This window comes from Culex quinquefasciatus, chromosome 3 (genome assembly GCF_015732765.1).
Source record: "Culex quinquefasciatus strain JHB chromosome 3, VPISU_Cqui_1.0_pri_paternal, whole genome shotgun sequence".
In the NCBI taxonomy this organism is placed as follows: Eukaryota; Metazoa; Arthropoda; class Insecta; order Diptera; family Culicidae; genus Culex; species Culex quinquefasciatus.
In genome coordinates, this window is record NC_051863.1 from 84,171,753 (window position 1) to 84,199,711 (window position 27,959).

The window sequence follows — 27,959 nt, forward strand, 5'->3', positions numbered from 1 at the left end:
GTAGAACTAACGCGTTCACCGCTTTTTCTCGATCTATGAACGAAATGTAAAAACCATTGTACAAAAATTACTTTAACAGCGTATTTTATTCGATTTCACAATTTCACAAAAATAGAACTAATTCAGGGTCGCCATTTTGGACACCTTCTTCCAGGCCACGTCCGGAAAGCACTTCATAATCATTACATTATGTTGAGCAAGAATTCAGAGAAGGTGTTCACGGGCGGGACAGTTTTTTCTACTAGTCTGGTTCACATTGTTGATGAGGTGAACTTTGAGGGGGACCCTGCGGCGAGAAAAAAAGCAGAAATTTACACTTTTTAATGCCATCACTTCAAGCGTATTCTGGACGTGTCTAAATGGCACGGTCACAAACTGCTGGTATTTTCTTCGGTCACCTCACAATCAGCAAATATCCAACGCTGGAAATCTCCGGAAACCGCTGCGATATCAAACTCGACGTTCCGGTGAGGCGAGCCGTCACAATCTCCTATAGCCGACGATGACGTTTGGCGTCGTGTTTCTTATTTATTCACAGTTTCTTAGCATGCGTAGACAGTTAAAACAGAGATTTTGAAGAATTCCGGCGTCGCCGGATGTTTCAGCTTTGCGCAAACTGAGGGTTGAACGGATGACCATGAACCCTTAGAGAAAAATGTTCCTTGGACCACCCCGACTCGGCTACCTAGTGTAAGTGTGGTCTAAAGTTTGTCGCAAAGCTTGTAGGAGCGTTTGAAGTTAAAGTACGCGTTTTCCATAGTAATTTCCATGTAAACTTTAACCCCCGAGCGACAAGCCAGTTTTCAACCAAATGAGCTCAAATTTGATATGAGAGTCCCTATGGGTACCCCCAACAAGATGGCCCTTATTTCAGCCGGATCCAAGCACTTTCGGAAAAATGACCCACCCTAATATATATATCTTACAAAAAAATTGACTTAATAGATTGGCTTGCGACATTTGTCTCTGTAATGGCAATATCTATGAACATTTCAAACTTGAAACACAATGTTGTCTACTTTTCAAATAAAACAAGCTCTTAGAATCCACTGTTTTCAGTTTACATTATAAACCTGCCAACATTCCCGATGAAAATTAAAACCGAGGAAAGCTGGGAAAAAGTTCACACCATTAAGACTTTTCGAGCGCATCAAACAATGGACATTTGCCTTTATGCGGACCTGCCGTTTTCAACCTGGTCTCACCGGATATAGATGCTCTAAATTGTTTCATTTTCTTCCATCCATCCCGAGTTTACCCGGGTGTTGATGGTTGGAACGTGAGTCCGCGGATGAATTTTGGATTAGCTTACTCACTTACTGACACTTTGGAAGAGTTCGCGCTAAACAGTTCAACAAGTCGGATGAACGGCGATCTTCAGTATTTATGCCGTTTGTTCGTTTTGATAAAGTCTTCTTTTTCACCCTCTCTCTTTCTCGCATGAAAATTAACCCAAATGATCTAAGCCCTGGCCTGGTCTAATCATACATCACCTAGATATTGGGTCAAACGAAGCATGCAGCTGGAGAGACTAAATAATCTAAATATGCTCAGCTTGTTTTTTGCTCCGCTTTTCTTTTCCATTGGTATCAATATGAATAACAATTCATAAATTCTACCGTTTATTTGAAAACAAAACTCTTATTAGTCGAAAATGTATTGTTAAACATGTATGAAATTAAAAATACAAAATAAAAAACCAAGTAAATAAAACGCAGAGCAAGCGCCTCATCTATAATGGTGAAGTCGACAGAAGTTAAACCGTTAGCTCTTGAGTAAGGGCTACGTTCTCTACATAAGTGAGGAACGAGAAAAAATCTTGTGCAGTTGCATGTTAAAAAAAAAGCTGGAAGCGGTTGTTCAGAGGATGGTAAAATCACAGTAAATGACTCTATCGCTCTCTTTCTGGGGTCAATTATGTCATTTAAAAGCCTGTGCTAACTATCGTACAGGTTATAAAAGAGTTGTCAATCCAAGAGAGCTGGATATTTGTCATACCGGCTCAAGAAGGTTGCCAGGCAGGTTATAAAACGAAAAGAAAATGTTGGTCACAGTGTCACTGGTGCATGCAAGCGGCTCATCCAATAGAAAATAGAAATGAATGCGCTTCTGTAATGAGATTATCGTCAGCCAAGGTCGCAGTGAGTTTGATTGTAAGCTTAACGACACTCGACACCTTCACAATATAGTGCAAGCTTACGGTGTATCTTTTTTTTTACTTTTAATGTAATACAGTTACTTGTTAGTAACAACAAGCAGTTTTTTTTTTCAAAACATAAAGATTCACCTCGTTTCAGATCGGCAGGTGAATTTTAAACCGTCACATTTCCAACTTTCCACCGTTCAGTTGCGACATATGCTGCCTAACATCCTGTTTGTTGAAAAGGGACTCAGCCAGCCGTATTGTTGCATTTTTATTCCTAGGGCTCCTCTTTTGCTCTTTCTTCTTCATATTCGATATTTACACATGATTTCCGCCTGGCTGATCACAACGGACGAACGGCAGGATGGGAATCGAAACCATTTAAAGGAGGGTGTTTTGTCCACGCGCGCGCTCTTTTTCTATTTACTAGCACGTGACAACATATGGATAGTGTAGGGTGAGCACCTGTTTAGTTTCATTGAACATCTTTAAAGCTAAGAACAAGTTTGTCCGTTCGGCCCAGACGCAAACGCAAAAATTTGCGCCTGTCATCATAGCCTGCCTATCATCGAACATTGAACAAAGCAACCCCTGTAGAATGTTCGACTGACAGATCATGGAAAAATCGAACTGGCGCAAAATTCTGCGTTTGCGTCTGCGTCAAACGGACAATCTTGTTCTTAGCTTAAAGGTCCTTCGTTACCCCGAGTAGGCCGCGGGTAATCGGCTCCCCTCCCAATAACATTTTCACACAAGATCCTCTGTAATTACTCTTAGCTTTTAAAAAAAATGTAATTACAAAAGCCGACTCGGTCCTAACCAGGTCCCAGTACTGAAAAGGACCTAATAAAAATAATTTTAGAAAAAAAGTCATCATCTTTTAACATTTTTTTTAAATTGTCCTGTAACATTTTCAAATGGTGATAACGAGTTAGAGACATGATCCCCACCACTCAGTAAAATAAGAAAAAAACGTTACTTAAGGCTCTGGAAGGCATCATTCCAGATCGGCCATTTGGCGGCCATGTTTGTTTTAGAAAAACATTCAAATCTTGATTCAGAATGTATCAATCAAAAAATGGCTTTCTTTGTGTTGTTTGTAGAAGCATTTCACATATAGTGATTATTTTTTCATTTCAATTTACTATTTCTGGACCCTGAATTCAGAACCATCATTGACAGAAATTGCCCCAAGAGAAAAGGACACCTTCTACGACCTTAATCCACCAGAAGATGGTTGCTGCCATCCTCCTAAAAGCAACACAGGGATTAAAACTCGTCTGTAAAACCACACCAAAAATTACGTCGTCGGAAAATCTGCAGGCATCCGAACGAATTGTTCTCGTGGATAAAACTTACTTTTTGCTCAGGTATTTTAAAACGTGGGTTTTATAAAACACCTAGATGTTTGGGTATCAAAAGATCGGAAATTTTATGCTCTTTCCGATGCCACAAACGTTGATTTGTGAATCGTAGACTGGTTCGAATGCCGTCGGATTTTCTGACGACGTAATTCTGGGTTGTTACGAAATTCGATACAAAGACCCCTAAAACGGTGTCTATGGTAATATATTGACATTTAGTTAAATTAAAAGTTTGCAAAATTGAGTTTAAATAAGTTTGATATAGAATTTGCAGAGTTATATAAACTTTGATACTAAGTAGTAAGCAAACTTTATATTCAATCCAAATATTTTTTTTAATCAGTCAAAGATGCCTATTTGGAGTTGGGAGACTGGATTTATGGTGATTTGTCAACAAATAACTTTATTTATGTTAATTTTTCAAAAGGTTTACAAACTTTTTTTGCACCTTTTTTTTTATTTTTGTAATAGTAGGTGTTATAGTACTTTTTATAGAAATCATCTTTTCTTGAGCTTTTTGTAGCAAAATGTTTGGCATGAGTTTCTGAACGAAACGTAGTTCTAGGTTTCTGTCAACATTGAATTGTTTAGATGTTTCATCACACTATGTGCACTTTCCTTACAAATTCCCCTTTTTTGAGCTTGGGAGTTTAGGTGATAATGTCACTTAGTTTAAACAGCTATGGCTGAAGCGATTTAAACCAAACTGATTGCATTCGACTTCTTATATAGCCAAGTTTTTGCACAATATTTTGATATTTTTGATTAGAACAGACAAAGAATCACCAAATCAGTACCGTCGGGACTGCAATCTGACTAGGGACAGCAGTTTTGTCATCAGAGGTGACATTGGGTCTGGGGGGTGAAATTGGGTCATAAAAAATGCCGAAATTTGTATGACCCTATTACTATTTTTGTTGTTCTGTGTCTGTTCTATTTTTAACCAGTCGAAAATATCCAAATATTTTGCAGAAAAAAGGTTTAAGCAGCAATACCGATTCGCCCCAGTTGACGATACTTCAAATTATATGAATAGCAATGTAATTCTGCATCTATCGGGGAGTTAGATAAGTGACCGGACATCGTCTCATATGCCATCATGTTGTAAATCTTTGGAAGCGTAGTTGAAAGTCCTTTACAACAAGTCTAAAAGGTTGAAGATCTTGTAACTCTGTCACATGGTACATATGACCACTTAAGTGATATTAATAACTTTTGTAAATGTAGGACCTAAAAAATTCAAGATATTTATGTAGTTTTTTGAAGCCGGATCTCACTCATCTGTATGGTTACTAACTCAGGTCGTACGTGCTGTGAGCTATGGTCAAGATACATAGAAAATTATGGTATGCCAGATATTAAAGTGATATCATGTAAATTTTATCATATTTTTTTTTTAAATGTTTTTAAAGGGGCTGAAATTATTCCCTATGAGCTTTTTTATGATCATTCTTAAATGTTTTCACACAGTTGTTCTTTTGCTCCACCATTTACAACTGATTAAATTTCGCAAAATTAAAACCACGTTTAACGTCAAATTTAACGCAGATTGCGGCCATCAAGAATCTGAAACAAATCCAGATTTGATTTATAAATCACAAAAGAGTAAACATAATAAAAATAACTCACAAAACAACGATTTTTTCAAACAATTTCTTTGATCGGTTTAAAATTGTCTAACGAAATAGCTCAAAGCATACTCGAACCCGGTAGGGGAGAGTGGGGAGACTTGATCCCCGGGGAGACTTGATCCCAAGCCTGTATCTCGTCAGCATGTGAGTAAAACAATTAGCTTTGTTCTAGAAAGTTGTGCGAAATTGACTAAAACTCATTGTAGAAAACAAAGAAAAAAATAAAAAATGTTTAGATTGAGTTACACACATTTTTCTAAAACGAGCTGCAAAAAACTTCCAAGAGATCTTTTTCTTTGTTTTTATATGTATAGAAAACATTCAAAAATTATTCAAAAAAATAATTTTTATACATGAATTGTTTGATAAACATATCAACTCCAAAACCCTTACGCATTTGACGTTAAATTTATCGTCATACTATTTTTACAATCAATTGTTTAAAAAAGTGCGTTTAGGGAGACTTGATCCCTGCATTTTTACAGTCACTGGAATCAGCCTCAAGATTAAATAATTTGGCTGGGGTTTCGTACATAGTTTCCTTCAGTATAGTTGTACATAACTAACTGCAGTTTGAACTATTTTTCAAAAGTTTTGTAAACACAAATTACCAGCTTTTGTAAACATGCTCAATTTTGGTCTAAAAAAGAAAATTTTAAGTTTTTAAATATTTTACATGCTAAACTTGTTATTTTTTGAACACAAACGTACAGGTTTAATGTGAAATTGCTGTATCTTATAGAAAATTAAAAGTTTGGATTAATAAGAAACATTTTGCTTAAGATTTCTTCAAAATGTGGTAAGGGGATCAAATTACCCCCAACATTTTGAAAATGCCGGTTCAAAATATTTTTTTTTAAAACGCTTGGCATGATTCGAAGAGTTCATCTGATGAAATACCCTTATCAGCCAAACATAGTTGAATGTTTAAGCTTTCAATTCATGCAAAAAGATCATAGTTTTGTGAGAAATTGACAGAGTTATGTGCGATACAAAAAAGGGGATCAAGTCTCCCCACTCTCCCCTACACACACGAAGCTTGACATAAACAAATCTGTCAACTTTCAATTTATAAGTATAAAAATTCATTAAAAGCCTTAAAAGCTAATAAAATAAAAAAAAAACTTAGAAAAAAAACTTTGATTTGAAAATCTGCCATACCATGAGCGTTGAAAGCCTTGAAATGCTGGTACAATTTTGACAGTTTAAGCTGGTGTGATAACGGCGACAGAGCTCGTACCACACAGGTTACTTAGTCAGGAACCACCATCCGACATTTCGTTGGTTAGGTTATCGAGAGACCTGTGTATTATGTTAATTTTGCCTTCCTCACCTTACTGAGGAAAGGCTAAAAAATCACTCGAAAAACGAAATTCTTCAGCAAGTCCACGAGCAAAGCATACCCATCTCGCATCGACCATACCAATCTGCCTGAAAGTTTCAGGGGTTGTTTGTACATATAAAACTAGCATCTGGCATTTTAGTGAAAAAATAGCATAATTTTCAAACTAAAAAAAAAACTGTTCCATCCAGATATCAACTCGGTTCGACCTGCAGCTTGTAAGGGACATTTGAGACTTTGGGTAAGGCAGTTTAACATATTAAATAGATACTTTTACTTTTAGTGAATTTTTTGATTGTAAATTTTTGCTCGGAGACCCCTTAGATCCCATTTTTTGGTGATAATTTTATCATATTTGTGTTTCACAAAAAAAAACATGCATAAAAATGTATATTTATATATGTATAAATGATAAAGTTTAGTTAAGTACTTCAAAAGATATGCTAAAAACCCGATTTAATCCCACCAGGGGTGAGATAGAGCCTTTCTTACTAAAGAATATAACTTCTCTCAATTCACAAAAATCAAAAATCTTATGATGAAAGCAAGGTATTATTAATGATGTGTTTTCTAAAAGAAATTGAAAACGCAATTTTCACCTATCGAATATTTTTAATCGTACAAATTCTTAGCTTCCAATGCGCAAGTGACGACACACACCGCGGTTTTGGTTTACGAGCCCAAAAACCGAACAAAGCAGGCGCAAAGCAAAACCGAGTTAACCGCACAGTGAGAAGCGTCTACGAAAGTGAGAGAGTCAGAGATAGATATTTTTACAACCGCACCACTACACACTCAATCGCAATACCTTAGGTAGATAGCCATTGGCGTCGCGAGCATTGAAAACTTTGAAAACGATATAAAGCTTAGAAGCTTCGAAAGCTCCTATTGGAATCCAATGAACTCTGTTAAATAAAACAACACGACAAATGAAGCCTACTTAAAGGCGATTTTAGGAGCACACGGGAAACAAATTGATTGTGCCCGGATGAATGTCCTATGTCAAAAAAGTTTTTGCATCAACATTGGACAGTTATGCAAAAACGGACAGAGCAAAAGAAACCGAAAAGCTACGATATCTTACATGTTGAAGGAAACATCGGTAGACAAGCTACTATGAACGAGTATAAGTCGAGCCGAAACATATGCGCCAGCATTCTCGCGCCAGTATTCGAAGCTCAACTTGACAACTTGTCGAATTGGCGACGAAGCGTCGAAAATCGATGCAGTGTGATTTTTTAGCGATTTTTCGGTGTAAAATTCATGCTGAATCGACATATTTACGAAGCTGGAAATGACGTCCTGGCTTAAAGTAAAACCTATACCTTTCTTTAGTAAGAAAGGCAAAAAGTAAATCGTTCTAAAAATTGATTGGGATTGCCGATCGATGTCGAATATGTTTCAGATGCTCAGTCATGGTCTGTACTATGAATGTAGCAAAAAATTTCGAATAAAATCAGAAATGAAAAATGTTGGCGAAGGTCACCAGGTGGGCTTTTACCTTTTTTTAGGGATTTTGTTTCTTATGGTAGGTCAATCAAACGGCTCTAACTCCAGAACCATATTATGAATCTGGATGAAAATTTGGGAGGTTGTAGAGCTCAAAAAATGCAATTTTTGAGATAAATAAAAGATATGAAAATGAAACAATTGGACCATATTTTCATTTGGAAACTGTGTATTTTCTGGAAAAGTCTAGCCGCATCCGAAAACAGATGGATATTTCGAAATTTGCGCGGCAACTCGCCCAGGTTCAGCACACTAGCTTTCATCTGCATTTAGGAGAATCGAAATCGGATTTATGGGAGCTGAGAACGGCGCGACACAAAATTTTGCAAAATTTTACCACATACGAACATCACTCGACCTCCACGGAATTTATTATCTCAAAAATCGAGCGTTCGAGATAGACGAGTTCTATCAAGGTGAATCGATAGAGCGTCGAAAATCGATGCAGTGTGATTTTTTTTAGCGATTTTTCGGTTTAAAATTCATGCTGAATCGACATATTTACGAAGCTGGAAATGACGTCCTGGCTTAAAGTAAAACCTATATCTTTCTTTAGTAAGAAAGGCAAAAAGTAAATCGTTCTAAAAATTGATCGGGATTGCCGATCGATGTCGAATATGTTTCAGATGCTCAGTCATGGTCTGTACTATGAATGTAGCAAGAAATTTCGAATAAAATCAGAAATGAAAAATGTTGGCGAAGGTCACCAGGTGGGCTTTTACCTTTTTAGGGATTTTGTTTCTTATGGTAGGTCAATCAAACGGCTCTAACTCCAGAACCATATTATGAATCTGGATGAAAATTTGGGAGGTTGTAGAGCTCGAAAATGCAATTTTGAGATAAATAAAAGATATGAAAATGAAACAATTGGACCATATTTTCATTTGGAAACTGTGTATTTTCTGGAAAAGTCTGGCCGCATCCGAAAACAGATGGATATTTCGAAATTTGCGCGGCAACTCGCCCAGGTTCAGCACACTAGCTTTCATCTGCATTTAGGAGAATCGAAATCGGATTTATGGGAGCTGAGAACGGCGCGACACAAAATTTGGCAAAATTTTACCACATACGAACATCACTCGACCTCCACGGAATTTATTATCTCAAAAATCGAGCGTTCGAGATAGACGAGTTCTATCAAGGTGAATCGATAGAGCGTCGAAAATCGATGCAGTGTGATTTTTTAGCGATTTTTCGGTTTAAAATTCATGCTGAATCGACATATTTACGAAGCTGGAAATAACGTCCTGGCTTAAAGTAAAACCTATACCTTTCTTTAGTAAGAAAGGCAAAAAGTAAATCGTTCTAAAAATTGATCGGGATTGCCGATCGATGTCGAATATGTTTCAGATGCTCAGTCATGGTCTGTACCTGGGAGGGAGAAGCGAAGAGGTCTTCTTATTCTTATTCATTTTCTTGTTGTTTTTTTTTTGTTTTTTTGTGCAAGATAATTTCTCTTCCCATTTAAATTTCCAGTCAGTCGTCATCTGCCCTTCTTGACAATACAAATTTTCTTGCAGCACATTTCAAAATAGTGCTCAAGATCGTGCATGACTCATGTGATGCAACTTTCTCCGCCAATTTTTTTTTATTCATTACTTATTTTTATTAGGTCCTCTTCGGTGCCGAGACGAGGGTAGGACCAGAAATCATGAAAGTTACATAAAAAATAATGATTTTTTTTTTAGCTGGGTGCTGAACTCGTTGAAGATCCTCCACAGCTCAGCCGAACTGTAGAGTACCTCCTTGCCTTGTTCCTTCGTGACTCCAAAGGCGTGAGGGGCCAGTATTTTGTTTGCTGCTTCCTGCTTGTCGAAGGCGATTCTTCTGTTTTTATCCGGAACCGCACCCGACAGCGCAGGAAACTACAGCGCCTTAAGCGCCGGTACTGCCGGACTTTGTTTTCTGTCATTTTCCATTCTGGTTGCAATAAAATGCAAAACCCGAGCTGTGGAGGAAGTGAAGTGAATTCGCTGTGACATGATCATTCTTCCGAGATGCCGGCTATGCAGAGCGATTGTTTGAAAAACGGTGGCTAATGTTAAATTGAACGATCTTGATTTTTAGGCAAATTTTACCTACGATGATTTTTTTTTTCAAAAAAAAAAAAAAAATTAAATCGTTCTGCTTCCTTTTTATTCATGTCAACCTCCAGCTCGCCGTTTTTCCTTCTTTGTTCCTATTTTCGTTCAAAGAATTTGCTTCACTTCCTCCACAGCTCGGGTTGTACTGAACGATTTATATATTTAAACACATTGACTAACTACTACTAACTAAATAAGTCTTAGTTTAAGTACATATATGTAAGACATAACATTGATTGATTTATGGTCATATTGGAAATATATCTCATGAATACATATTTTCAACTAAATCTTATCAAAAATTAGCAAAAATTGACAAATAAATAAAGTTAATTATTTTATTTTATTTTAGCCTCTTTTGTATTTAATGAATTGTCTCAGTCTGAAAAAAACATTTGCAAATTTAAAAACTTTTTAAAATTTATTTTCCTTCAAACACAATACTGCTCTAACCAAATAAGAACAGTAACAAAAATTGAAGGCGGCTCTCACTGACAGTTCGCAAGTGGCTGACACTGACAACTAGGTGTATTCTTCTCCGCCCGACTCAGGTCTGTACTATGAATGTAGCAAGAAATTTCGAATAAAATCAGAAATGAAAAATGTTGGCGAAGGTCACCAGGTGGGCTTTTACCTTTTTTTAGGGATTTTGTTTCTTATGGTAGGTCAATCAAACGGCTCTAACTCCAGAACCATATTATGAATCTGGATGAAAATTTGGGAGGTTGTAGAGCTCGAAAAATGCAATTTTTGAGATAAATAAAAGATATGAAAATGAAACAATTGGACCATATTTTCATTTGGAAACTGTGTATTTTCTGGAAAAGTCTGGCCGCATCCGAAAACAGATGGATATTTCGAAATTTGCGCGGCAACTCGCCCAGGTTCAGCACACTAGCTTTCATCTGCATTTAGGAGAATCGAAATCGGATTTATGGGAGCTGAGAACGGCGCGACACAAAATTTTGCAAAATTTTACCACATACGAACATCACTCGACCTCCACGGAATTTATTATCTCAAAAATCGAGCGTTCGAGATAGACGAGTTCTATCAAGGTGAATCGATAGAGCGTCGAAAATCGATGCAGTGTGATTTTTTAGCGATTTTTCGGTTTAAAATTCATGCTGAATCGACATATTTACGAAGCTGGAAATGACGTCCTGGCTTAAAGTAAAACCTATACCTTTCTTTAGTAAGAAAGGCAAAAACGATTTTAACAAATGTCCGGAAGATTGTAAAAAGGGTGGTTTTTGTAAGAAATCTCGTCATGTTACACATTTTTAGAAAGGTATTCGAAAGACCTTTTTAACGAGTTCAAAAGATTGAAGATCTGACGACCCTATCAAAAGTTATTAACTTTAAGTGTTATTTAGAGGCCGGGTCTCATATATTTCGTCCGGATCTATCATGCGACTTGTCGTTGGATAGGTAATTAAAAGACCTTTTCAACGAGTTCAATAGATTGCAGATCTGACAACCCTATCAAAAGTAATAAGCACATAAGTTGAAACTATCTGAATTATGAAGATCTGACTACCCCATCTGATGGTATGAATAATGAATCAAGTTGGTAGAACAGTGAAAGGTCCGCCCTTTTGTATATATTTTGGATAGCATTACCGTCTAAATGTGCGGAAGGCACCAACCACCTAACGGTGGATTAAGTAACGTTTTGCCTTCCTCACTGAGGTAAGGCTATAATCCTGTTCTAAAATTTAACTTTTTATTTAAAGCTCGAAAACCCACCTTGATCGACACCATATCGACTCAGAATCGAAAACTGAACAAATGTCTGTGTGTATGTTTATGTGTGTGTGTATATGTGTGTGTAAGTGTGTGTATGTGTGTGTATGTGTGAGTATGTGTGTTTTTTACAAGGTCGGAATCTGCTACCAGACACCTGAGAATTAATTTCTCAGGTAGTGTGGGGTTGGGAAAAAGGATTTTCCCGACCCACTAAACCAGTCCTGATATTTATGTACTTTTTTGTAGCCGGATCTCACTTAAATGTATGTAAACAATGTCCGGATCCACCATCCGACCCATCGTCGGTAAGGTAATCGAAAGAACTTTCCAACGAGTACAAAATATTGAAGATCTGGCAATCCTGTCTCGAGTTCTGACCACTTAAATGATATTTACTTCCTTTTTTGTATCCGGATCTCACTTAAATGCATGTAAACAATGTCCGGATCCATTATCCGACCCACCGTTGGTTAGGTAATCGAAAGACCTTTCCAACGAGTCCAAAACATTGAAAATCTGGCAACCCTGTCTCGAGTTTTGACCACTTAAGTGATATTTATGTACTTTTTTTGTAGCCGGATCTCACTTAAATGCATGTAAACAATGTCCGGATCCATCATCCGACCCACCGATGGTTAGGTAATCGAACGACCTTTCCAACGAGTATAAAACATTGAAGATCTGGCAACCCTGTCTCAAGCTATGACCACTTATGAGCCCTTGAGTGATATGTGTGTTTTTGTATTCGGAACTTTACAAAATTAGACGAAATTTGTGTCCAAACCCATTATATCACATATCACCCATTGTTGGAAAAGAGTGAGGAAGCACCAACCACATAGGTGGATTAAGTTAGTTTTTCTATATACATACACTTTACAAATTTTAGGTTTTGACAACAAACCTTGTGTTTTATTTTTGAACTAATTTTGAGTACATTGTTTAAAATAGATCTTTCGATTAAACTCTCTTAGACTCAATCATTGAACCACTTGGAATTCAAATCGAATTTAAGCCACATGTACAAGAAGATTTGGATTTGTTTCAATGTACCGTCATCGAATGCGAACGAAACAAATGGGTCAAATAGGGACCAAAGTATTACATTGATTTCCAAACGTTATCAGTGTGCTAAAACCTTCGGTCCCTGTTTAGACTGTAGTCCCAATTTTCCCATTGGAGCACCCGATTCGAGTGGTAGAAATGACAGTTCTCCCATAAGGAATACATTGTAGAAAAAAGCAAAAACTGCTCGAATGGAAATGCTCCATTGACGTTACTCAGTTTCTTCCTTCAGTACAAATCGCTGTAAAATAGTGATCTTCCAAGCAATCTGTGCCCTTTGTTGATAGCATGATCGCGCAGACCTGTCCACAGTCAGGTTTATAATGAATGCATGTTCTCCATTATTATATCATTAATTTGTCTACCGTATACATGTACATCTACGTGTGCAATTAACTTCACTTCACCTTGTAGCATTTATTATCGACTCTGATAGGTTACGCTAGGGCAATTGCTAAAGATTCTGGCATAATTAACGGAATCTATGTGAAATGTGAATAACCCTGCATGAATGCTGAGAGCTTTTAAGATGTATAAATATTGTAATTTTATTATGCTAAAACAGCTAAAACAGTGATACATGTTTTTGAACGACTGCCATTATTTTGTGAAACTAGGAAAACATCCGTTGATTGATTTCATCTCTTCGTTTTCGATAGTTGGATGCTAGTCCGAGAGGGAGAGTATAATAATAGAATCGGTATTACAACCGAACAAAACTCAGGAATGCTTTAGCAACGAGGTCGTCTGCGCTCTGGGAGTAATTCGCGGACGGTTCAATATCGTATTCGACCCATTGAATCGATGCCTCGCAGGCTTTGCAAAGCCGTCTCGGGCGCGGAGTTGTTTGCGTGCCTTTCCCTCTAAATATAACTGTAGTTGTGTATTGACATTTTCAGTCGACTCTTCGCTCAACTGCTTCATTCTCTCTTCTCTTATGTCCAATTCCAGTTTTTCCACATCGTAAAAACAACATTTCAACCACATTCTTCAGAGTCGCTAGAACCGGCGCGCAGCGCAACCCATCGCTTGGCGCATTTCACATTCGCGCGTCAGACGAGGCTGTGAAGATCACCAGGCAGCACAGCATCCACAACGGCGGACAGGCGGTTAAGAAATGTGAGCGTTTGCAATTAGGCTTGCCACGGTGTTCGTCTTCTTCGTCGGAGGTGTGCTAGTGTTAAAGTGCCCTTGTGCTTGGGAAAAAAAATGTTCGGTTAACTGCGTTTTCTTCGTTTCCGATGAGGGTTTTTTTGTGAAACCGGAAGAAATTAATAAATTTGTAGTGGTGGTCAAAGACAACTTGAAACCGAAAACTGTGAAGTCACTTTTTAAGTCGCAAATAGTGTTGATGAAAATGATGTGGGTGTATTTGATGGAGCCAAAGCGAGTTGAGATGTCGTGATAAACAAGTCCACGAAGACGACGACGAAAGAACCAAACTGGTTGAAGTTCTTCAGATGTGCTCATTAATGGAGACGAAAGTACCTACTATGAGTGAAGTTGGTATAGTTATAGTACCAACGAAAAGCCAACCTCAGCAGCGTTTCAAATGCCGTTATAGTGAAAATGTAATCCACTGGGAACTGGAACACGTTAAATGCTGAAACATATACACTCTGGCCCCGTGTCTGGTCAAAATCGGTCAGCACGGGGTTTAAACCGGGTGTCCCAACCGCTGAACGTTTCAACAGTGTCGAACACGTCAGTTACACCTTCGTCCACGAAGCACATGAATGGCGGGCCCCCGAGGATTCTCTCGTCATTCATAACGCCACTACCCTCAGTGTCTTCGAATAGCAACAACAACCACCACAACGCCACCAACAACAATAACAACTCCACAACGAACAATAACATCCTGAGCAGTACTACTGTAAATATAAATAAGGATAGGCTAGGTGCGCGAGAAGCTTTAACGAGCTTAGGATTACTATGTTTAGGTATGTATATCAGAGCCGTACCTTGGGTCCACGGCGCCCCTCCGATAAATTGATATTAATTTTCAATGATTGCTTCAATATGAGTTTTGATTTTATAATTGCAATTGGAGACCTTAATATGGTTTAATTCAGATACACCGTTATTTTATGTTTTATTTTTCAAATATTATAAGATAGGTTGAATTGAAAATTTATAATAGGAGTAAAGTTGACTGAATATGTTCCCATATTTCATAACATCGATAATGATAGTTTTTAGCCGAAAGTGAATAAGTGATGTGCTCTGTAAAACATTTTTTTCTTGAACAAATAAAAAAGTGAAAATTTACAGCAGTTTTACAATCTCAAAACTCTAGTATTTTGAAGAATAGTATGCAATTTTTTGCTATTTGCTATTTTTTTTAACTCGAGGATGTTAAAATTTCAAAAGAAAGGTAAGGTGTTTTCATGTTAAAATAATTCCTATTTCAAAAAGCTCAAGATATGACCATAATTTTTCCACAATTTGGCTGATTGTTTTTCACAGACAAGTTAACGTGAAAATAACATATAGTTGGGCATTTTTTATTAGTCTGGAAGGTATGACTTAAACTTCATTATACAACGGTCCAAACTTTAACGTGTATTTATTTTGAGAAGCTCTTCTAGAACTCCTTTAACTTTCTGCCACTTGAGCGCCCCTTCTTTGATGAAAAAATAAATTTAGCATAAAGAATGAATTTTCAAAAAACACTTCAGTAGAAATATTCATACAATTGGCTTTGGCGCCCCTGAATATTTTTTTATGTTTTAAACCAAATAATCTAGTTTTTGTAAGTCTATTTTATAATTCCTCTCCCTTTCTGTTTCAAATTTCTAATGAGGATGTTATAGTTGACATATTTTTTTTTTGTACAAGCAAGTTCTGAGCAAGTATGACATTGCATGTTATAAGTATAGGAAAAGTGTGACAAGGGGGGGGGGGGGGGTTAATTTTGGCTGATTTTAGCGTGACGTACTTTATGGATGATGCCTTAACTGTATTTCTGAGCGCAACGACTTCACTATGGTACATTGGGTGGCCAAGTTTCAAAAAAGTGACCTTCTACAAATATTTTTTGGTATTTTTTTCTCGAAAGTAAACATTCTTACTAAGAAAAATCCAAATTTTCAAAGCTCTATCTTTGTTCATTACGGAGATACGCAAGCTGAAACTCAAAAAATGGGGTAAAAAACTAGCGTTTTTCGTAAAAAAGGCTGATTGTTTAATTTTAACATAGCTCAGCCATTTTAAATGTTTTATTAGGACAACTATACATCGTTGGAAAGGTAATGAGATAAGCTTTGAAACTATTAATAGATAAAATGTTGTTTCCAAACCAAAAACTGAAGTTTTCATCGCATTTTTTGACAAAACATATTTTTGTGTTTGTTAATCGAGTACTTTTTTTGCTAACCGATGCTAAACATGAAACTAAGATCACTTGAAAGATTGGATTATAATCTAACATTGCTGAAATTTCCAGCCTGCGATTTTTTGCGTTTTCGGAGTTATGCCATTTTGAACATTTACGTTTTATCAAAATTTGCTGCAATCTACATATGCGCCCGTTTATTTCTCTTGCTTTGCTACCTACTTCGTGGGCATCGTCGCTTCAAAAATCAATACCTGGTTTCAAGAAGTTCGAAATGACTTTATTGGAATTTTCTGTTGCCTACATTTAAAGTTAAGTAACTTAGTCAAAATAAGGTATTCGTACCGAAGTTTCTCAAGCGAAACTGGAGAATCTCAGTTTGATACCGAAAAAAGTATTCAGCAAAATGTTTACTTAGCATGATGAATTTCTGCGATCAATCCATGAAACTGAGAAACTAAGTTCTATGTTGGTTAGTACAAAACATCATAAAAAGTACCTTTAACATATCCTGAAGCTGTCACAAACTCTATAATCAAATGAATTTTAAGAATATGGTTTGTATTTTATCGTTTTACTTCATAATTAATATTTTGAATAAAATTAATTTTACTGTTATTTGATTTAACAATTAAAATTTTCGCAATTTATGTCCGTAAGGGTGGAGGGTGGGGTCTCAAGTTATATGGCATGGACTCACAAAAGAAACACACAGCAGTAAATAATAAATTTTTGACTTAGAATGAATTTATTACGCTTAACCAAATTTTGTTGGTGGGGAGAAGGAGAGGGGGTGAAAGAAAGAGGAGGGAGGGGTTGTGTCCTTAAAGTGGGGATGTATTAGCTTATCCATAATTTAATAATATAAACTTGCAATACAATATATACGCAATTCTGTTGCACTTGCAAATGTATGAAAAGACTATTTATTATAAACAATCAACTATTGAAAAACATAAAAAGTCATAAAATCGACGTATATCATTTCAATACCATACAATTACCCAAATTTGTATGAAAAAAACATTTAAAAAGCAAAAAAATAATTTGGCCACCTGTTTGTATGGAGATGGCCCATAGTGGACTTGTTGTGTTGAACGCGAGTTTAAACGTCACTGAAAAAACATTTGTCGCTCTGGCACTAAACTAAATAGTACCAGTTACCAGTTCTTGCGTGTTGCCGTCGAAGGTTTGGATCAGGGGATGCTAAAGGCCGTCATCTTGGGTAATTGACATTGATAACGCGCGCAAACTGTGCACAGTGAAAACATAAATATTTTTTAAATAATAATTCAATTTTTGTTATTAGAATTACTGTAGTAAAAGTCAAATTACACAGTAGTTAAGTTAAACGTTTCATGTGATAAAAGTAAAACTTTAAATGAGGTCATCGGCTCGATGTGTGCTTAATATCCCAAATTTAGTAGTTTATTTGGCAAATAAATTGATAAAAATCACCTCAGAACCATAAAATAATCTTTAAACGTACATTGCGGTAAAATTTTACATAAAAACAATAATTACTTTGTTTTCATTTTATGCCTGCAGTTTTTTGTACTTTTTTTTACAGTGCGCAGTAGCTTTGTTTTGGTTCTGTAACGAACAGCTGTTCTTTTGTGCCGGCGCCGTAATTGACAGCTCCCTTTTGTTCTGGTGCCGAAGTTGACAGCTTGTGTTGGCTGCGGGTGAGCTGCCTGTAGTGAGATGTCGCCTCCCTGGTTTGGATGATGATGTTGTCCATTGCTCCAAGTAGAAATAGTACATATCTGGAGCAACATTTGAAAAAGGCGGTACGACATTGCTCTTACGGCCTTTCGTCCCATTTAAACGCGTGTAATGACAGGCCGTAAGAGCAATATCGTACCGCCCCACAGTGGGCGAAATGGAACCCAAAATCGGACTTAATTGAGCTCGGCTGGTTTCCTGGTATGAAAAACAGTGTTTTATATGTAAAAAAATCCGGGGAATCGATTGTTGATGGTTTCATCCATCGCACGAAACGGCAAAGGTTCCATTTATCAACATAAATGTGTCAAACTATCAAGTTCAAACTGTCATTCTTATGTCAAATTGTCTGATCTTAACGATAAAAATATTTTCAGATTTTTTAAATCTGACCTAACATTTGAAAACGACCAAAAATGCTTTAATAGCGGAATTGGGGTTAAATGGACCCTAGATGGTTTGATTTTTGCGGTGCAAGTGGTTATTTCTACTGGATTTCTGGGACATTTTCACATAAGTTAAGTGCATTTTGGCTGGTCGCATAAAGCCTCCGCTCTAAATACAGACCGATTTTTAAGAATAAAATTTAAAAAATGGGGAATTGGGGCAAAGTGGACCCTTTGCCGTTTCATGCGGTGGATGAAACCACCACCAATCGATTCCCTGGATTTTTTTGCATAAGAAACACTATTTTTCATGGCAGGAACCAGCCGCGTTCAATTAAGTCCGATTTTGAGTTTTATTTCGCCCACTGTGCGCCCCTTTCAAATGTTGCACCAGATATTTTATTTTGTTCTACATTAAATAAATAATAAAAGTTGTGTTCACCCATCGACATAAATTTTCGTCAATCATAACAAGATAGAGGAATAACAACAAACTAGGCTTACACACTGAACGAGTACCTAATACTGAATTTCAGCTTGACAGAAAAAGCGCGGCGAGAGTGGAAATCGCTCAGTTTGATTTAGTGCCAGAGCGACAATATAAGACTCTTGCCTTACATTTGGTCAAAATCCATTCTAAAGCCCAATACCAAGGGTGGCCCATTCTGCCCCTCCCCCTGCCCCATCAGTTTCCTGAAAACTTCTTCTGTCCTTCAGACAAAACCGTTTTGTCTTTCTCACTAAGGATAGGCCATAATCCTGCTTTAAAAATGAAGTTTTTATGAACAAACTACAAACTTTGAAATAAAACCAGTTTTTCGCAAGTTTTTATGCAAAATTCAAAATAGCAAATTATTCTAAGGCCATTAGGGAGAGTGGGAGACTTGACCTAGCGCAGCCAATCTTTCGAAGGGATCCTGTAGAGTGCCTTAGGTTAGATTACGCCTAGCACTTTTCTTGTCATTTATTAACATTTGTAGTGCGCCATTGCATTAGAATGCATTGAAACATCACAAGCGTTCAAGCGGCCAGGCCTACTGCGTAAAGCCGTATCGCAGAGATGATTCGTAATTGGGTTGAGTTTGAGCACTGAGTGTTCGAACAACTACACAATTCTGAATCGACAGGGGAGGAAGAAGCGTGGGCACACACCACCATTCGCTCCGAGATTTGTTTTATTCGTTGAGAGCACCATGCTAAGAAGGTTTGGTACCGTAATCTGGGGTGAATCGGGACTACAGTCTGGATAGGGACAGCAGTTTTTAGAGCACTTAATGCTTTTAAATTTGGAAATGGATGTACACTTTGTTGCCCTGAGTCTGTTATAACCGAAACCAACCAGAAAAATCAAAATATTGGGTTCCAATATGGTTAAAAATGCTGTCCCAATTCACCAGATTGACTCCAGTTTACGGTACCCCTGATTTTATTAGGTGAACTTTAACCCTATGGGTCATTCGGGAGAGACACTATTTACCGTGGTTATAACGCCACAACTCGCTTTCTGCAACAGTATTCCTAATTCCAGTCCAAGCTCACCAAGTCGCCGTTTTTGCTGACCAATCCAAAGGACGGGGGTTCGAACCCCGCCTTGAGCGACTTTGATTTTTCGTTCATATTCATCATTTCAAATTTTTATGTTCTTAACTTTCTCGTTGGGAGCAGATGGGAATCGAAGCCAGAACCATTCGCTTACAACTTCACTTACAGTGAACACCGTAACCAGTCAACCTCGGCCGTTATATTTTAACTATGTTTGGCTGATAAGGGTATTAAATCAGATGAACTCTTCGAATCATGCCAAGCGTTTCACAAAATATTTAAAGCCGGCATTTTCAAAATGTTAGGGGTAACTCAACATTTTTAAGAAATATTAAGCAAAATGTTTCTTGTTCATCCAAACTATTGACTTTCTATTAGTTACAGCAATTTCTTACAAAACCTGAACGTTTGTGTTCAAAATATAGCAAGTTTGGTATGTAAAATATTTAAAAACTTAAAAGAACATTTTTTAGACCGAAATTAAGCATGTTTACAAACACAACTATACTAAAGAAAACCATGTAGGAAAATGAACGAAAAACCAATGAATTAAACTTGAGGGATAGCGATCAAGTCTCCTGAACGCACTTTTAATCAATTGATTTTTAAACACACAAATTTCAAATAACAAATTTTATTTGAAGTTTTTGTCCCCTTGAACGCTTGAAATAAATGATGGTTTTCTATTTTATTAACATTTTTTCTTTTTTTTTCTTTTCTTCTTGCAGTGTCACTTTTGTTAGCTTTATTATCGTTAATATTTTTGTTAAAAATTTCCCCCGGAGGACGGGAGCCTCCACCGCCAACCGTTGGTTTGGCCGTCGAGGGCTACGACATTATTTACGATGTCACGCTGGCGCTCTCTGTTATATCCCTCTCACTAAACCTTTGTTGCTTGCTGGTGTGTGCCATCCAGTTTTTATTTGCTGTTAAATTAGTACGTGCACCTGCAACTACCGGCGGAAGGTAAGTCGTTTAAAACCCAAAACATGTGGATAGAGAGAAGCGTCCCTTTTTTCAGTTCATTGTACTGCCGTTTTACGCATAATTGTCCCATGTTCAAAAAAGTAAAACTGAGAAAAACGCGATTGAAATTTTTCGACAGATTTCTGTGGTTCTACGCATAATTGTCCCGTAGGTTCCTATTCGCTCTGTGCCCCTAATCGCCCCGTTAGCAGTTTATCACCCTTATTTGTGATTCTCTTAATATACAACAGGTAAACAAGACATTATGTTTCGTAAAACTAATGATTCCGTGTAAGAAAATACTTGGTGGGACAATTATGCGTAGAAGTTTAACTATGGGACAAACAGACTTGGTGTTGTTTCTTTCAAAGTACCAGATTTTATGTGTTTTTCTTAAAGTACACGTCAAACTAAACTTAAAAATGTCATAAAATCAAAATCGTAAAAAAATACATGGGACAATTATGCGTAGAACGACAGCTGTAGATAAAAAAAAGACGTTGTTCCTTTCTTTTTGTCTTTTTTATTCTTAAAAGAAATACCTAGTTAACTCAATCCGAATTCCAATACGGAATCAAATAAGAATCGTATACAAACTCCGTTTCAAACGCAACAACCGTTCCGTTGAAACGGAATTTGTGTACGATTCTAATTAGGATTTAGGATTCCGTTTCAGAATTCGGATTGATTTGACTGGGTAGTTGCTTCCTTTTACCGTTAAATACAATGTTAAATTTAAGCTTACCAACTGGGAACTTATGAAAACGATGCACTATTTTTATTGTTATGGGTCTGTTCTATCAGAAACCGATCAAAAATACTGAAATACTGTGCAGTAACAACACTTGTCCTGACTTACCCCAATTTCATGTTTTTATTGAAAAACTTTTAAAATCGATTTTAAATAATTCAAAATACATTGTAAATAAATCAAATAAAGTCTTTTAACCTTAAAAAAATGAATTTAGGGACCTCACATCGGTACAAAACTTAAAAGTTTAGGAAATAAAATATTTTCATAAATTCATTGATAATTTGCATATTTTCGATAGCAGCATCCCAGTCACGACGTTCTAGCAGGATCCTAGCACAGTTTTTGCACATAGCTGGATATTTTTACAGCATTCTAGCAGAAATGTTCCACCATTCAAGCAAAATTCTGGCAGATCCAGCTTGGAACCAGCTCTGCTAGAACATTTCTTGACTGGGATGACTGTAACAAATTCTGTAGGCATTCAAGACAGCATTTGGTCTCAATTATGATTTAGTCTGTGGTAAAATTATGACTGCAAATGGCCAAACAGTTAATACAGTAAGCTTGTAGTCGTGGAATTACCTATAATTTGGCCTAACAGAGTACTGGAGTTGCAGGCTGTTGCAAACAAATATTGGGGTTTTAAAAATATAATTTTTTACATAAATTTGCAAAAGTATTCAGAACCCCAACCCCTCAGCCCCTGCGTGGCATTTTCTTTCTACAAAATACCAACTCTTTATCTGGCTCTGGAGGATGGTTTTTCGCCAAAACTTGCTTTAAATATTAAAAATTCCATTGAGACATTCAGTTGTACTTCCACTAAGGATCAGTCAAATAGGGCCACCCAAGTAAAATGCACCAAAACCATAGAAAAAACATACAAATTTATGAATTCAGTGCAGTAGGCTTATGCTTTGGGATGTTCCCTTCAATGTTGTATACTTGGTTGATGAAATTTTCTAGCTTAAAACTATTTGTGAGCCACTTTAAAAAAAAGTGTTTTTTCGACTACTTTTCAAGGGTGCTGGGCAGAATGGACCACCCTGCGGTGCAGAATTAGCCACATTAGAAAACAAGCCATTTCGTCTAATACGACGTTGAAGGGAGACAAGAAATGACTTAAGGGACCTTTCTTACATAGTATCTATGAAGTTAGACCACTTTTATAAAAATAGTCACTTATCAAAATAAACATTTTTGAAAATAGTGCTAAAATATTGTAACAAGACAATATTTTTACAAATAAGCATCAAAATAACTAAAAAATCAACTAATTTTGCATTAAACGTAATTTGTGAAGCTATCAGGAGTGAAATAAGTCATTTTGTTAAAATGTCTTTTGATTGTTTTTATAAGGCAAGAAAAGGGTGGCCCATTCTGCCCCCAAGTGGATTTTAATTTAACACTTCCACCACCAAGACTCTAAATGGTTTGAAGGTTCCGTTGTTGTTTGTTTAACTTGGTAGTAACATCTAGTAACATAATAAGCATTGAACAAACTTTTTCAAACAATCCAACTTTTCAGAAAGTTTAAATATACAACATTTGCGTGGTTTTGTAAATAAATTTACATTTTTGCTCGTATTTTGAAAAAATCAATGAATTTAAACATCGTTTTCGGTATGGTGATGTTACATGCCTTACAGTTGGTCTGAGTCCATTCTAAAGCCCAAAACCGAGATCTTCCCATTCTGCCCCCCTGGTCCATTCTGCCCCCTGCCCCTAAGCTAAAAATACCTCTTAATTTACGACACAACTTCCGACTAAAATTTGTATTTTCGTTTGCCGTAAGCCATTCAGCATATTACAAGCGGAAATGTTGTAACATGGTCACTCTATTCGTTTAGTTATTTTTCATTTAGCTATAATAATTTAATATAAACAAGTCCAACTCAATCAAGGGTTTGTGTCGAAGCTAGCACATGGCAAGCTTTAGTAGAACAGTGCTACACCTCACTTCCTCACACCCCCGCCAATCCGTCCGATAAGCCAAATAGTCCTGGAGAAAGCACAACTTGCACCACCACGTATGGGAAGACTTGCTGGGTTAAACCTGCCGAGAGAACTTGCACGATCAAGCCCTCTCGGAAAGCCTGGAATGAATTAGAACAGGAAAGCCAGATGACAAATATGTAAGAGGGAACGAGATGCCTTCAGTAATATTCCCAAAATCTGTTCGGGTAAATTCGTTTCTCGAAACTACGAAATTTCTCACGAAATTACGTACTTCCGTTCAACCTTTCCCTAATGACGCTTTCTGAGGAAAGTACAATTTCTACTCGTCCACTTGGTCCTGAGTCGCGGAAGAGGCAGCAGCGCCGATCCAGTAGTCTAGCCCCCCGGTGTGTTTAGTGACGGTAACTCGAGTGAAACGAGTGATCTGTAGATTTGTGTAGTTAATCTTTGTTCTTTCCTGTAGTGTCAACCTTAGCTTAGCTAGTAGTTTGTGCGGTCCGATTCTGTGTGCGAAGAGGAATAAAAAGGTAAAGTACCTGTGTGTGTTGATGTGTGATGTGTGTTAATCGTCGCCATACAGCCGACGACGGCGTTCTGTTCTAGAGTCGGAACCAACCGCCTCCTACCAGCTCGTGCTCGCCACACCGCCACCAAAAGCCTTAGCCGCCCTGCTGACCCCGCGGTCTCAGCGATCGAGCCCCGGAAGGCCCACTGGGATCCGGAAGGGAGACCACACGCTACACGTGGCTCCAGGGAGAGCCATCCATCGCGCCAGCCGTTCCTGTCCAGCCGCTGGTCCAGATTCGCCGCAGGAGTTCACCAGACCGTAGACCCCGGTCCACGTGGTCACGCACCGTCCAGGTTCCCGAAGGAGGCGACCCGTCCACCAGGCCGCCCCCTTAAGATCGCGCGCCTTTCATCTGCTCCAGAAGAATATCGCACCGCGCGGTGCACTAGCGACGCGTAAGCCAATCAACGAAACCGGTCCGTGAGTACTCACCTATAACGTAAAAACCGCATGCGTACGCACTCGTAGACGTCGTCCGAGTTGCCAAAAACACACACACACATTTTCTAAGGCTCGTTGCCCTTTCCCGAGCCTAGTTCCGTTGGTCACCGTTACACCTGTGACCTCCGGGCTAACGTAACTAAGCCCCAGAACAAATCCGCACACAGATAGTTAGTAGAGAGAGAAACAAGAAGAGAAGAGAAATGAACACGTAGGACACTACAAACATGTAACTTAAACCTAGGTTAAAAATGTACAATTAAAAACCACATTTAGCATGCAATATATCTCGTTTTCACCTCCCCAAGACGTTGTTAGCGTAGTTATTTTGGTGAACGAAATGTCTCTCTCGCCAGATTAGTTGCACGGGTCTAGAGGTCCCTCGCTTCGCATTCGACGTCTCCACGTTTTTGTTACTGTTGTTTTACTCCAAGTGCAAGGCTGCTTGGGAATCTCAGCCTGGGGTCTTTTCCCGTCGCAGCGATTGGTGCGGGGTAGAAATTATCCTGTGAGGATCCAGAGCGAACAGGTGACTGGTTGTTCGACGGACAACGGGTGGCCCCGTTCAGTTTTGGATATTTTTGAGTCATCGCACGCGAAGCGAAGTACCTCTTACCTATTTTGAGTCCTTGAACGTTCCCCATTCATTTCAGGTTTTTACAAAACGACCCGCCCTGCGGCTGGGTCTAGTCGGGCATAAACCAGGCAAGTCGGTCCTCTACGGAGGTGGTGCATAAACCGTTTGCTTATTAACAAACCCGTGGGACGGTTATCGGACGGATTCCTTCGTGGCTACGATTTGCGTACCACAATGTAACAAGTTCGCACGCGCGGAAACTACCTATAAATCATTACTTGGTATCACAGCACACGTAATTTTCATAATGTTTTTTTCTTCTTCAATCTTTCAGAGGAAACAAATATCTGCAAAAATCAAGTGTCAGTCGAGTGTGTGCAGTTGGTGGATTTTTCATTTCTATTCCAATTTTTCTTACAGGTTAATGTTTTTTTTGTGTGTTCAGGAATTTGAAATAACTTTATGCTTTTTGATTTTAGGAATAATTCTGTACACCTTCACGCAGTTTCATTCGACGCCAGCCATTGTGACGAGTATATTGATTGGCGTAGGTATCGTGTTCTGTGGAGGAGCGATGGTGCACAACGTGTTCGTGTGGCAACGCGAAAAGACAATCAGCGTGCGTCAATCCCCGTTGAACTTGAATTTGACACTTTCACCGCAGATTAGTACGATTTCGCATCCAACGCAATATCTTCACCAAAATGGGCATGCAAACCATTCGGTCCTGAACCACAGCCATGCGCATAACCATAATCACACGCCGGTGACCCAGCTGACTCCGGTAACGCCGCTTTCCGGAAACCATTCCCATATCAGTTTCAACCACTCGTATCTGCCATCGTATGGAGGTATTCGTGCTGCAACGGCGACGCCACCGACGCCCAAAGTGAATGCACTGCTCGGAAGGGATGCCAGTGGATCTGTTAGCCCCGGAATGCCGGTTAATCTTAACGCGACCGTACTCGATATTAGCAACGTGACTGCTACTAACTCGCCCCATGAGTTGTCCACGCTCGTGTGAGACTGATGTTTTATTTTTGTCTTTTAGGGATTTTATTTAAATATATGCAAATATGAACACGAATGAACAAATTAATAGTTAGAATTTGTCAGATAGCAACGAATATCGAGTAAAATTGCAGAAAAAAACCATTGCACTCTTCTTTGTTTTACTCAAGTTAATGCTTTACTCCTACTTAGGGGATCAGCATCTAATTCAATCGTGCCCCTAATGTTGCCATATCAGCACTTAGACGTTTAATTACAGTAATTTCAACTGAAAACGAGTGATAAATAGTGAGAATCAGCAAATTGGATGGAGTGTAAAGCAGTTGCTTAAACTGCCAAACATATGAGAATTATCCCTACTTAAAGATCGTTGAATGTAAATACCTACTTGTGTGATCACGATGCGTTACTTTAGCTGAGGATTTTTTTTAAGTTTTTTTTTCAGATTGCGTATTTCAATTACGAAAATTTTGGTACCCTAACATGTATAGGTCATCGCTGAAATATTCAAGTTATCACAGTTTAGTGAAAAAAGTCGATTTTTTCCCGTTTTCGTCATTTTCACATTTTTGCGCGTGGCGCGTCGAAAACCAGTTTTTATTTTCAAAAAATCGTATCTCAGAGTATTGAAAACATAACTTCAGCATTTTTTGATATGTTATGTTAAATTTTCCGAGGAATCTGATAAAAATATTTTTAGACATATGCTCTTTGGTTCCGAAACCATTTTAAGTTTTCATACTACCTTGTTAAGGTAGATTTTTGAAACCTCTTACTATTTTTCCCAAATAGCCAAACTAATCACCATTCTTTTGCGTCTAATACAGCTAAAATCGGATGAAATGGCACGGAGGTGGTTTTTGAGAAAATCGACGAAAATTGCCATTTTTCGGACCACCCTAACACGGCGTAAATCACCCTAATGGCCAAACGAAAAAATACGGGTCTAATTATTTCGGCCAAGGAACTCCCAGAAAAATTTTGAGCTCGATCGGAGAACTTTTTTTCGAACCATGCTGTATTGGTCAGCGTGATAGCAAATCACATTCTATGAATTCTCACAGATTAAATCATTAATCGAAATGTAAAATGTTCCTTGTTTTAAAATGGTACACCCTTGCAAAAACAAAAAGGTAAAATTGAATGCCAGGGTTTCTCTGCAGACATTGTTGTTTATTCATCGAGGTTGAGTTTTATATTTGGATGTGATACGCTTTGCTAAGCTATAGTAAAACGGATTGTTAAAAAAACCCAAATCATCAAAAAAGCACAAAAACTTTTTTGGTTAATCTTCATTTCACATTGTTATCCTAAAACTAACAATTAAATCCATTCCCTTTCTGATTTTTTTGAGCATTGAATAGGGTCCTTAGAGCATGTTAAGTTTAGCAAAAAGCAAAAAAGGCATTAACCTTTTGACGCCCATGGTTACTCCAGAGCCCCACTAATATTTGTCTTCAGAATAAAATTTCTCTGCGACCATGCCTTTTTAAACTTGGTTCACCCTGCATTAGTTTATATACAATGTTAACTTATAAGCATTAAAGATTGGTGCGCTGGATGTGGGGACGCGAAGTCTTGATTATTCAGGTTAATTTTTTTGTGTGTGCTTATGTGTTGCTGCTCGTATGGGGTGAGTGCATACTTTGAAAGGGAGCGCGTGGTCGTAAAAAATATTCGGAGTGAAAAGTGAATTTTTGTGTGTGCCTTTTTTCGTGAATTGTGTGTGTCGCTTGCGGGTGGTGGGGCAACGTGCTTGCTTGACAGTATCGATCGTGTTTTTATGTGTGCTATTTCATGCTAGCA

At 37.9% G+C, this 27,959-nt stretch overlaps 1 protein-coding gene and 1 long non-coding RNA gene across 2 annotated transcripts in view; both read left to right on the forward strand.

Annotated features, from left to right (window-relative positions):
- Window positions 1–26,302, forward strand: part of LOC6049666 — a 56,321-nt gene extending 30,019 nt beyond the window's left edge. Inside the window, exons 2-5 of the mRNA XM_038261458.1 lie at window positions 13,839–14,830; window positions 20,606–20,843; window positions 25,477–25,562; window positions 25,622–26,302. Coding sequence (XP_038117386.1) covers window positions 14,488–14,830; window positions 20,606–20,843; window positions 25,477–25,562; window positions 25,622–26,166 — 1,212 coding nt within the window. The 5' untranslated portion in view covers window positions 13,839–14,487 and the 3' untranslated portion in view covers window positions 26,167–26,302. The remainder of the gene's footprint in view (window positions 1–13,838; window positions 14,831–20,605; window positions 20,844–25,476; window positions 25,563–25,621) is intronic.
- On the forward strand, window positions 24,022–25,418 carry LOC119769383. The gene is made up of 3 exons (XR_005278308.1): window positions 24,022–24,083; window positions 24,137–24,544; window positions 25,219–25,418. It is a non-coding gene; the product is annotated as an uncharacterized LOC119769383 (long non-coding RNA).
- Window positions 26,303–27,959: the final 1,657 nt, after the last annotated feature.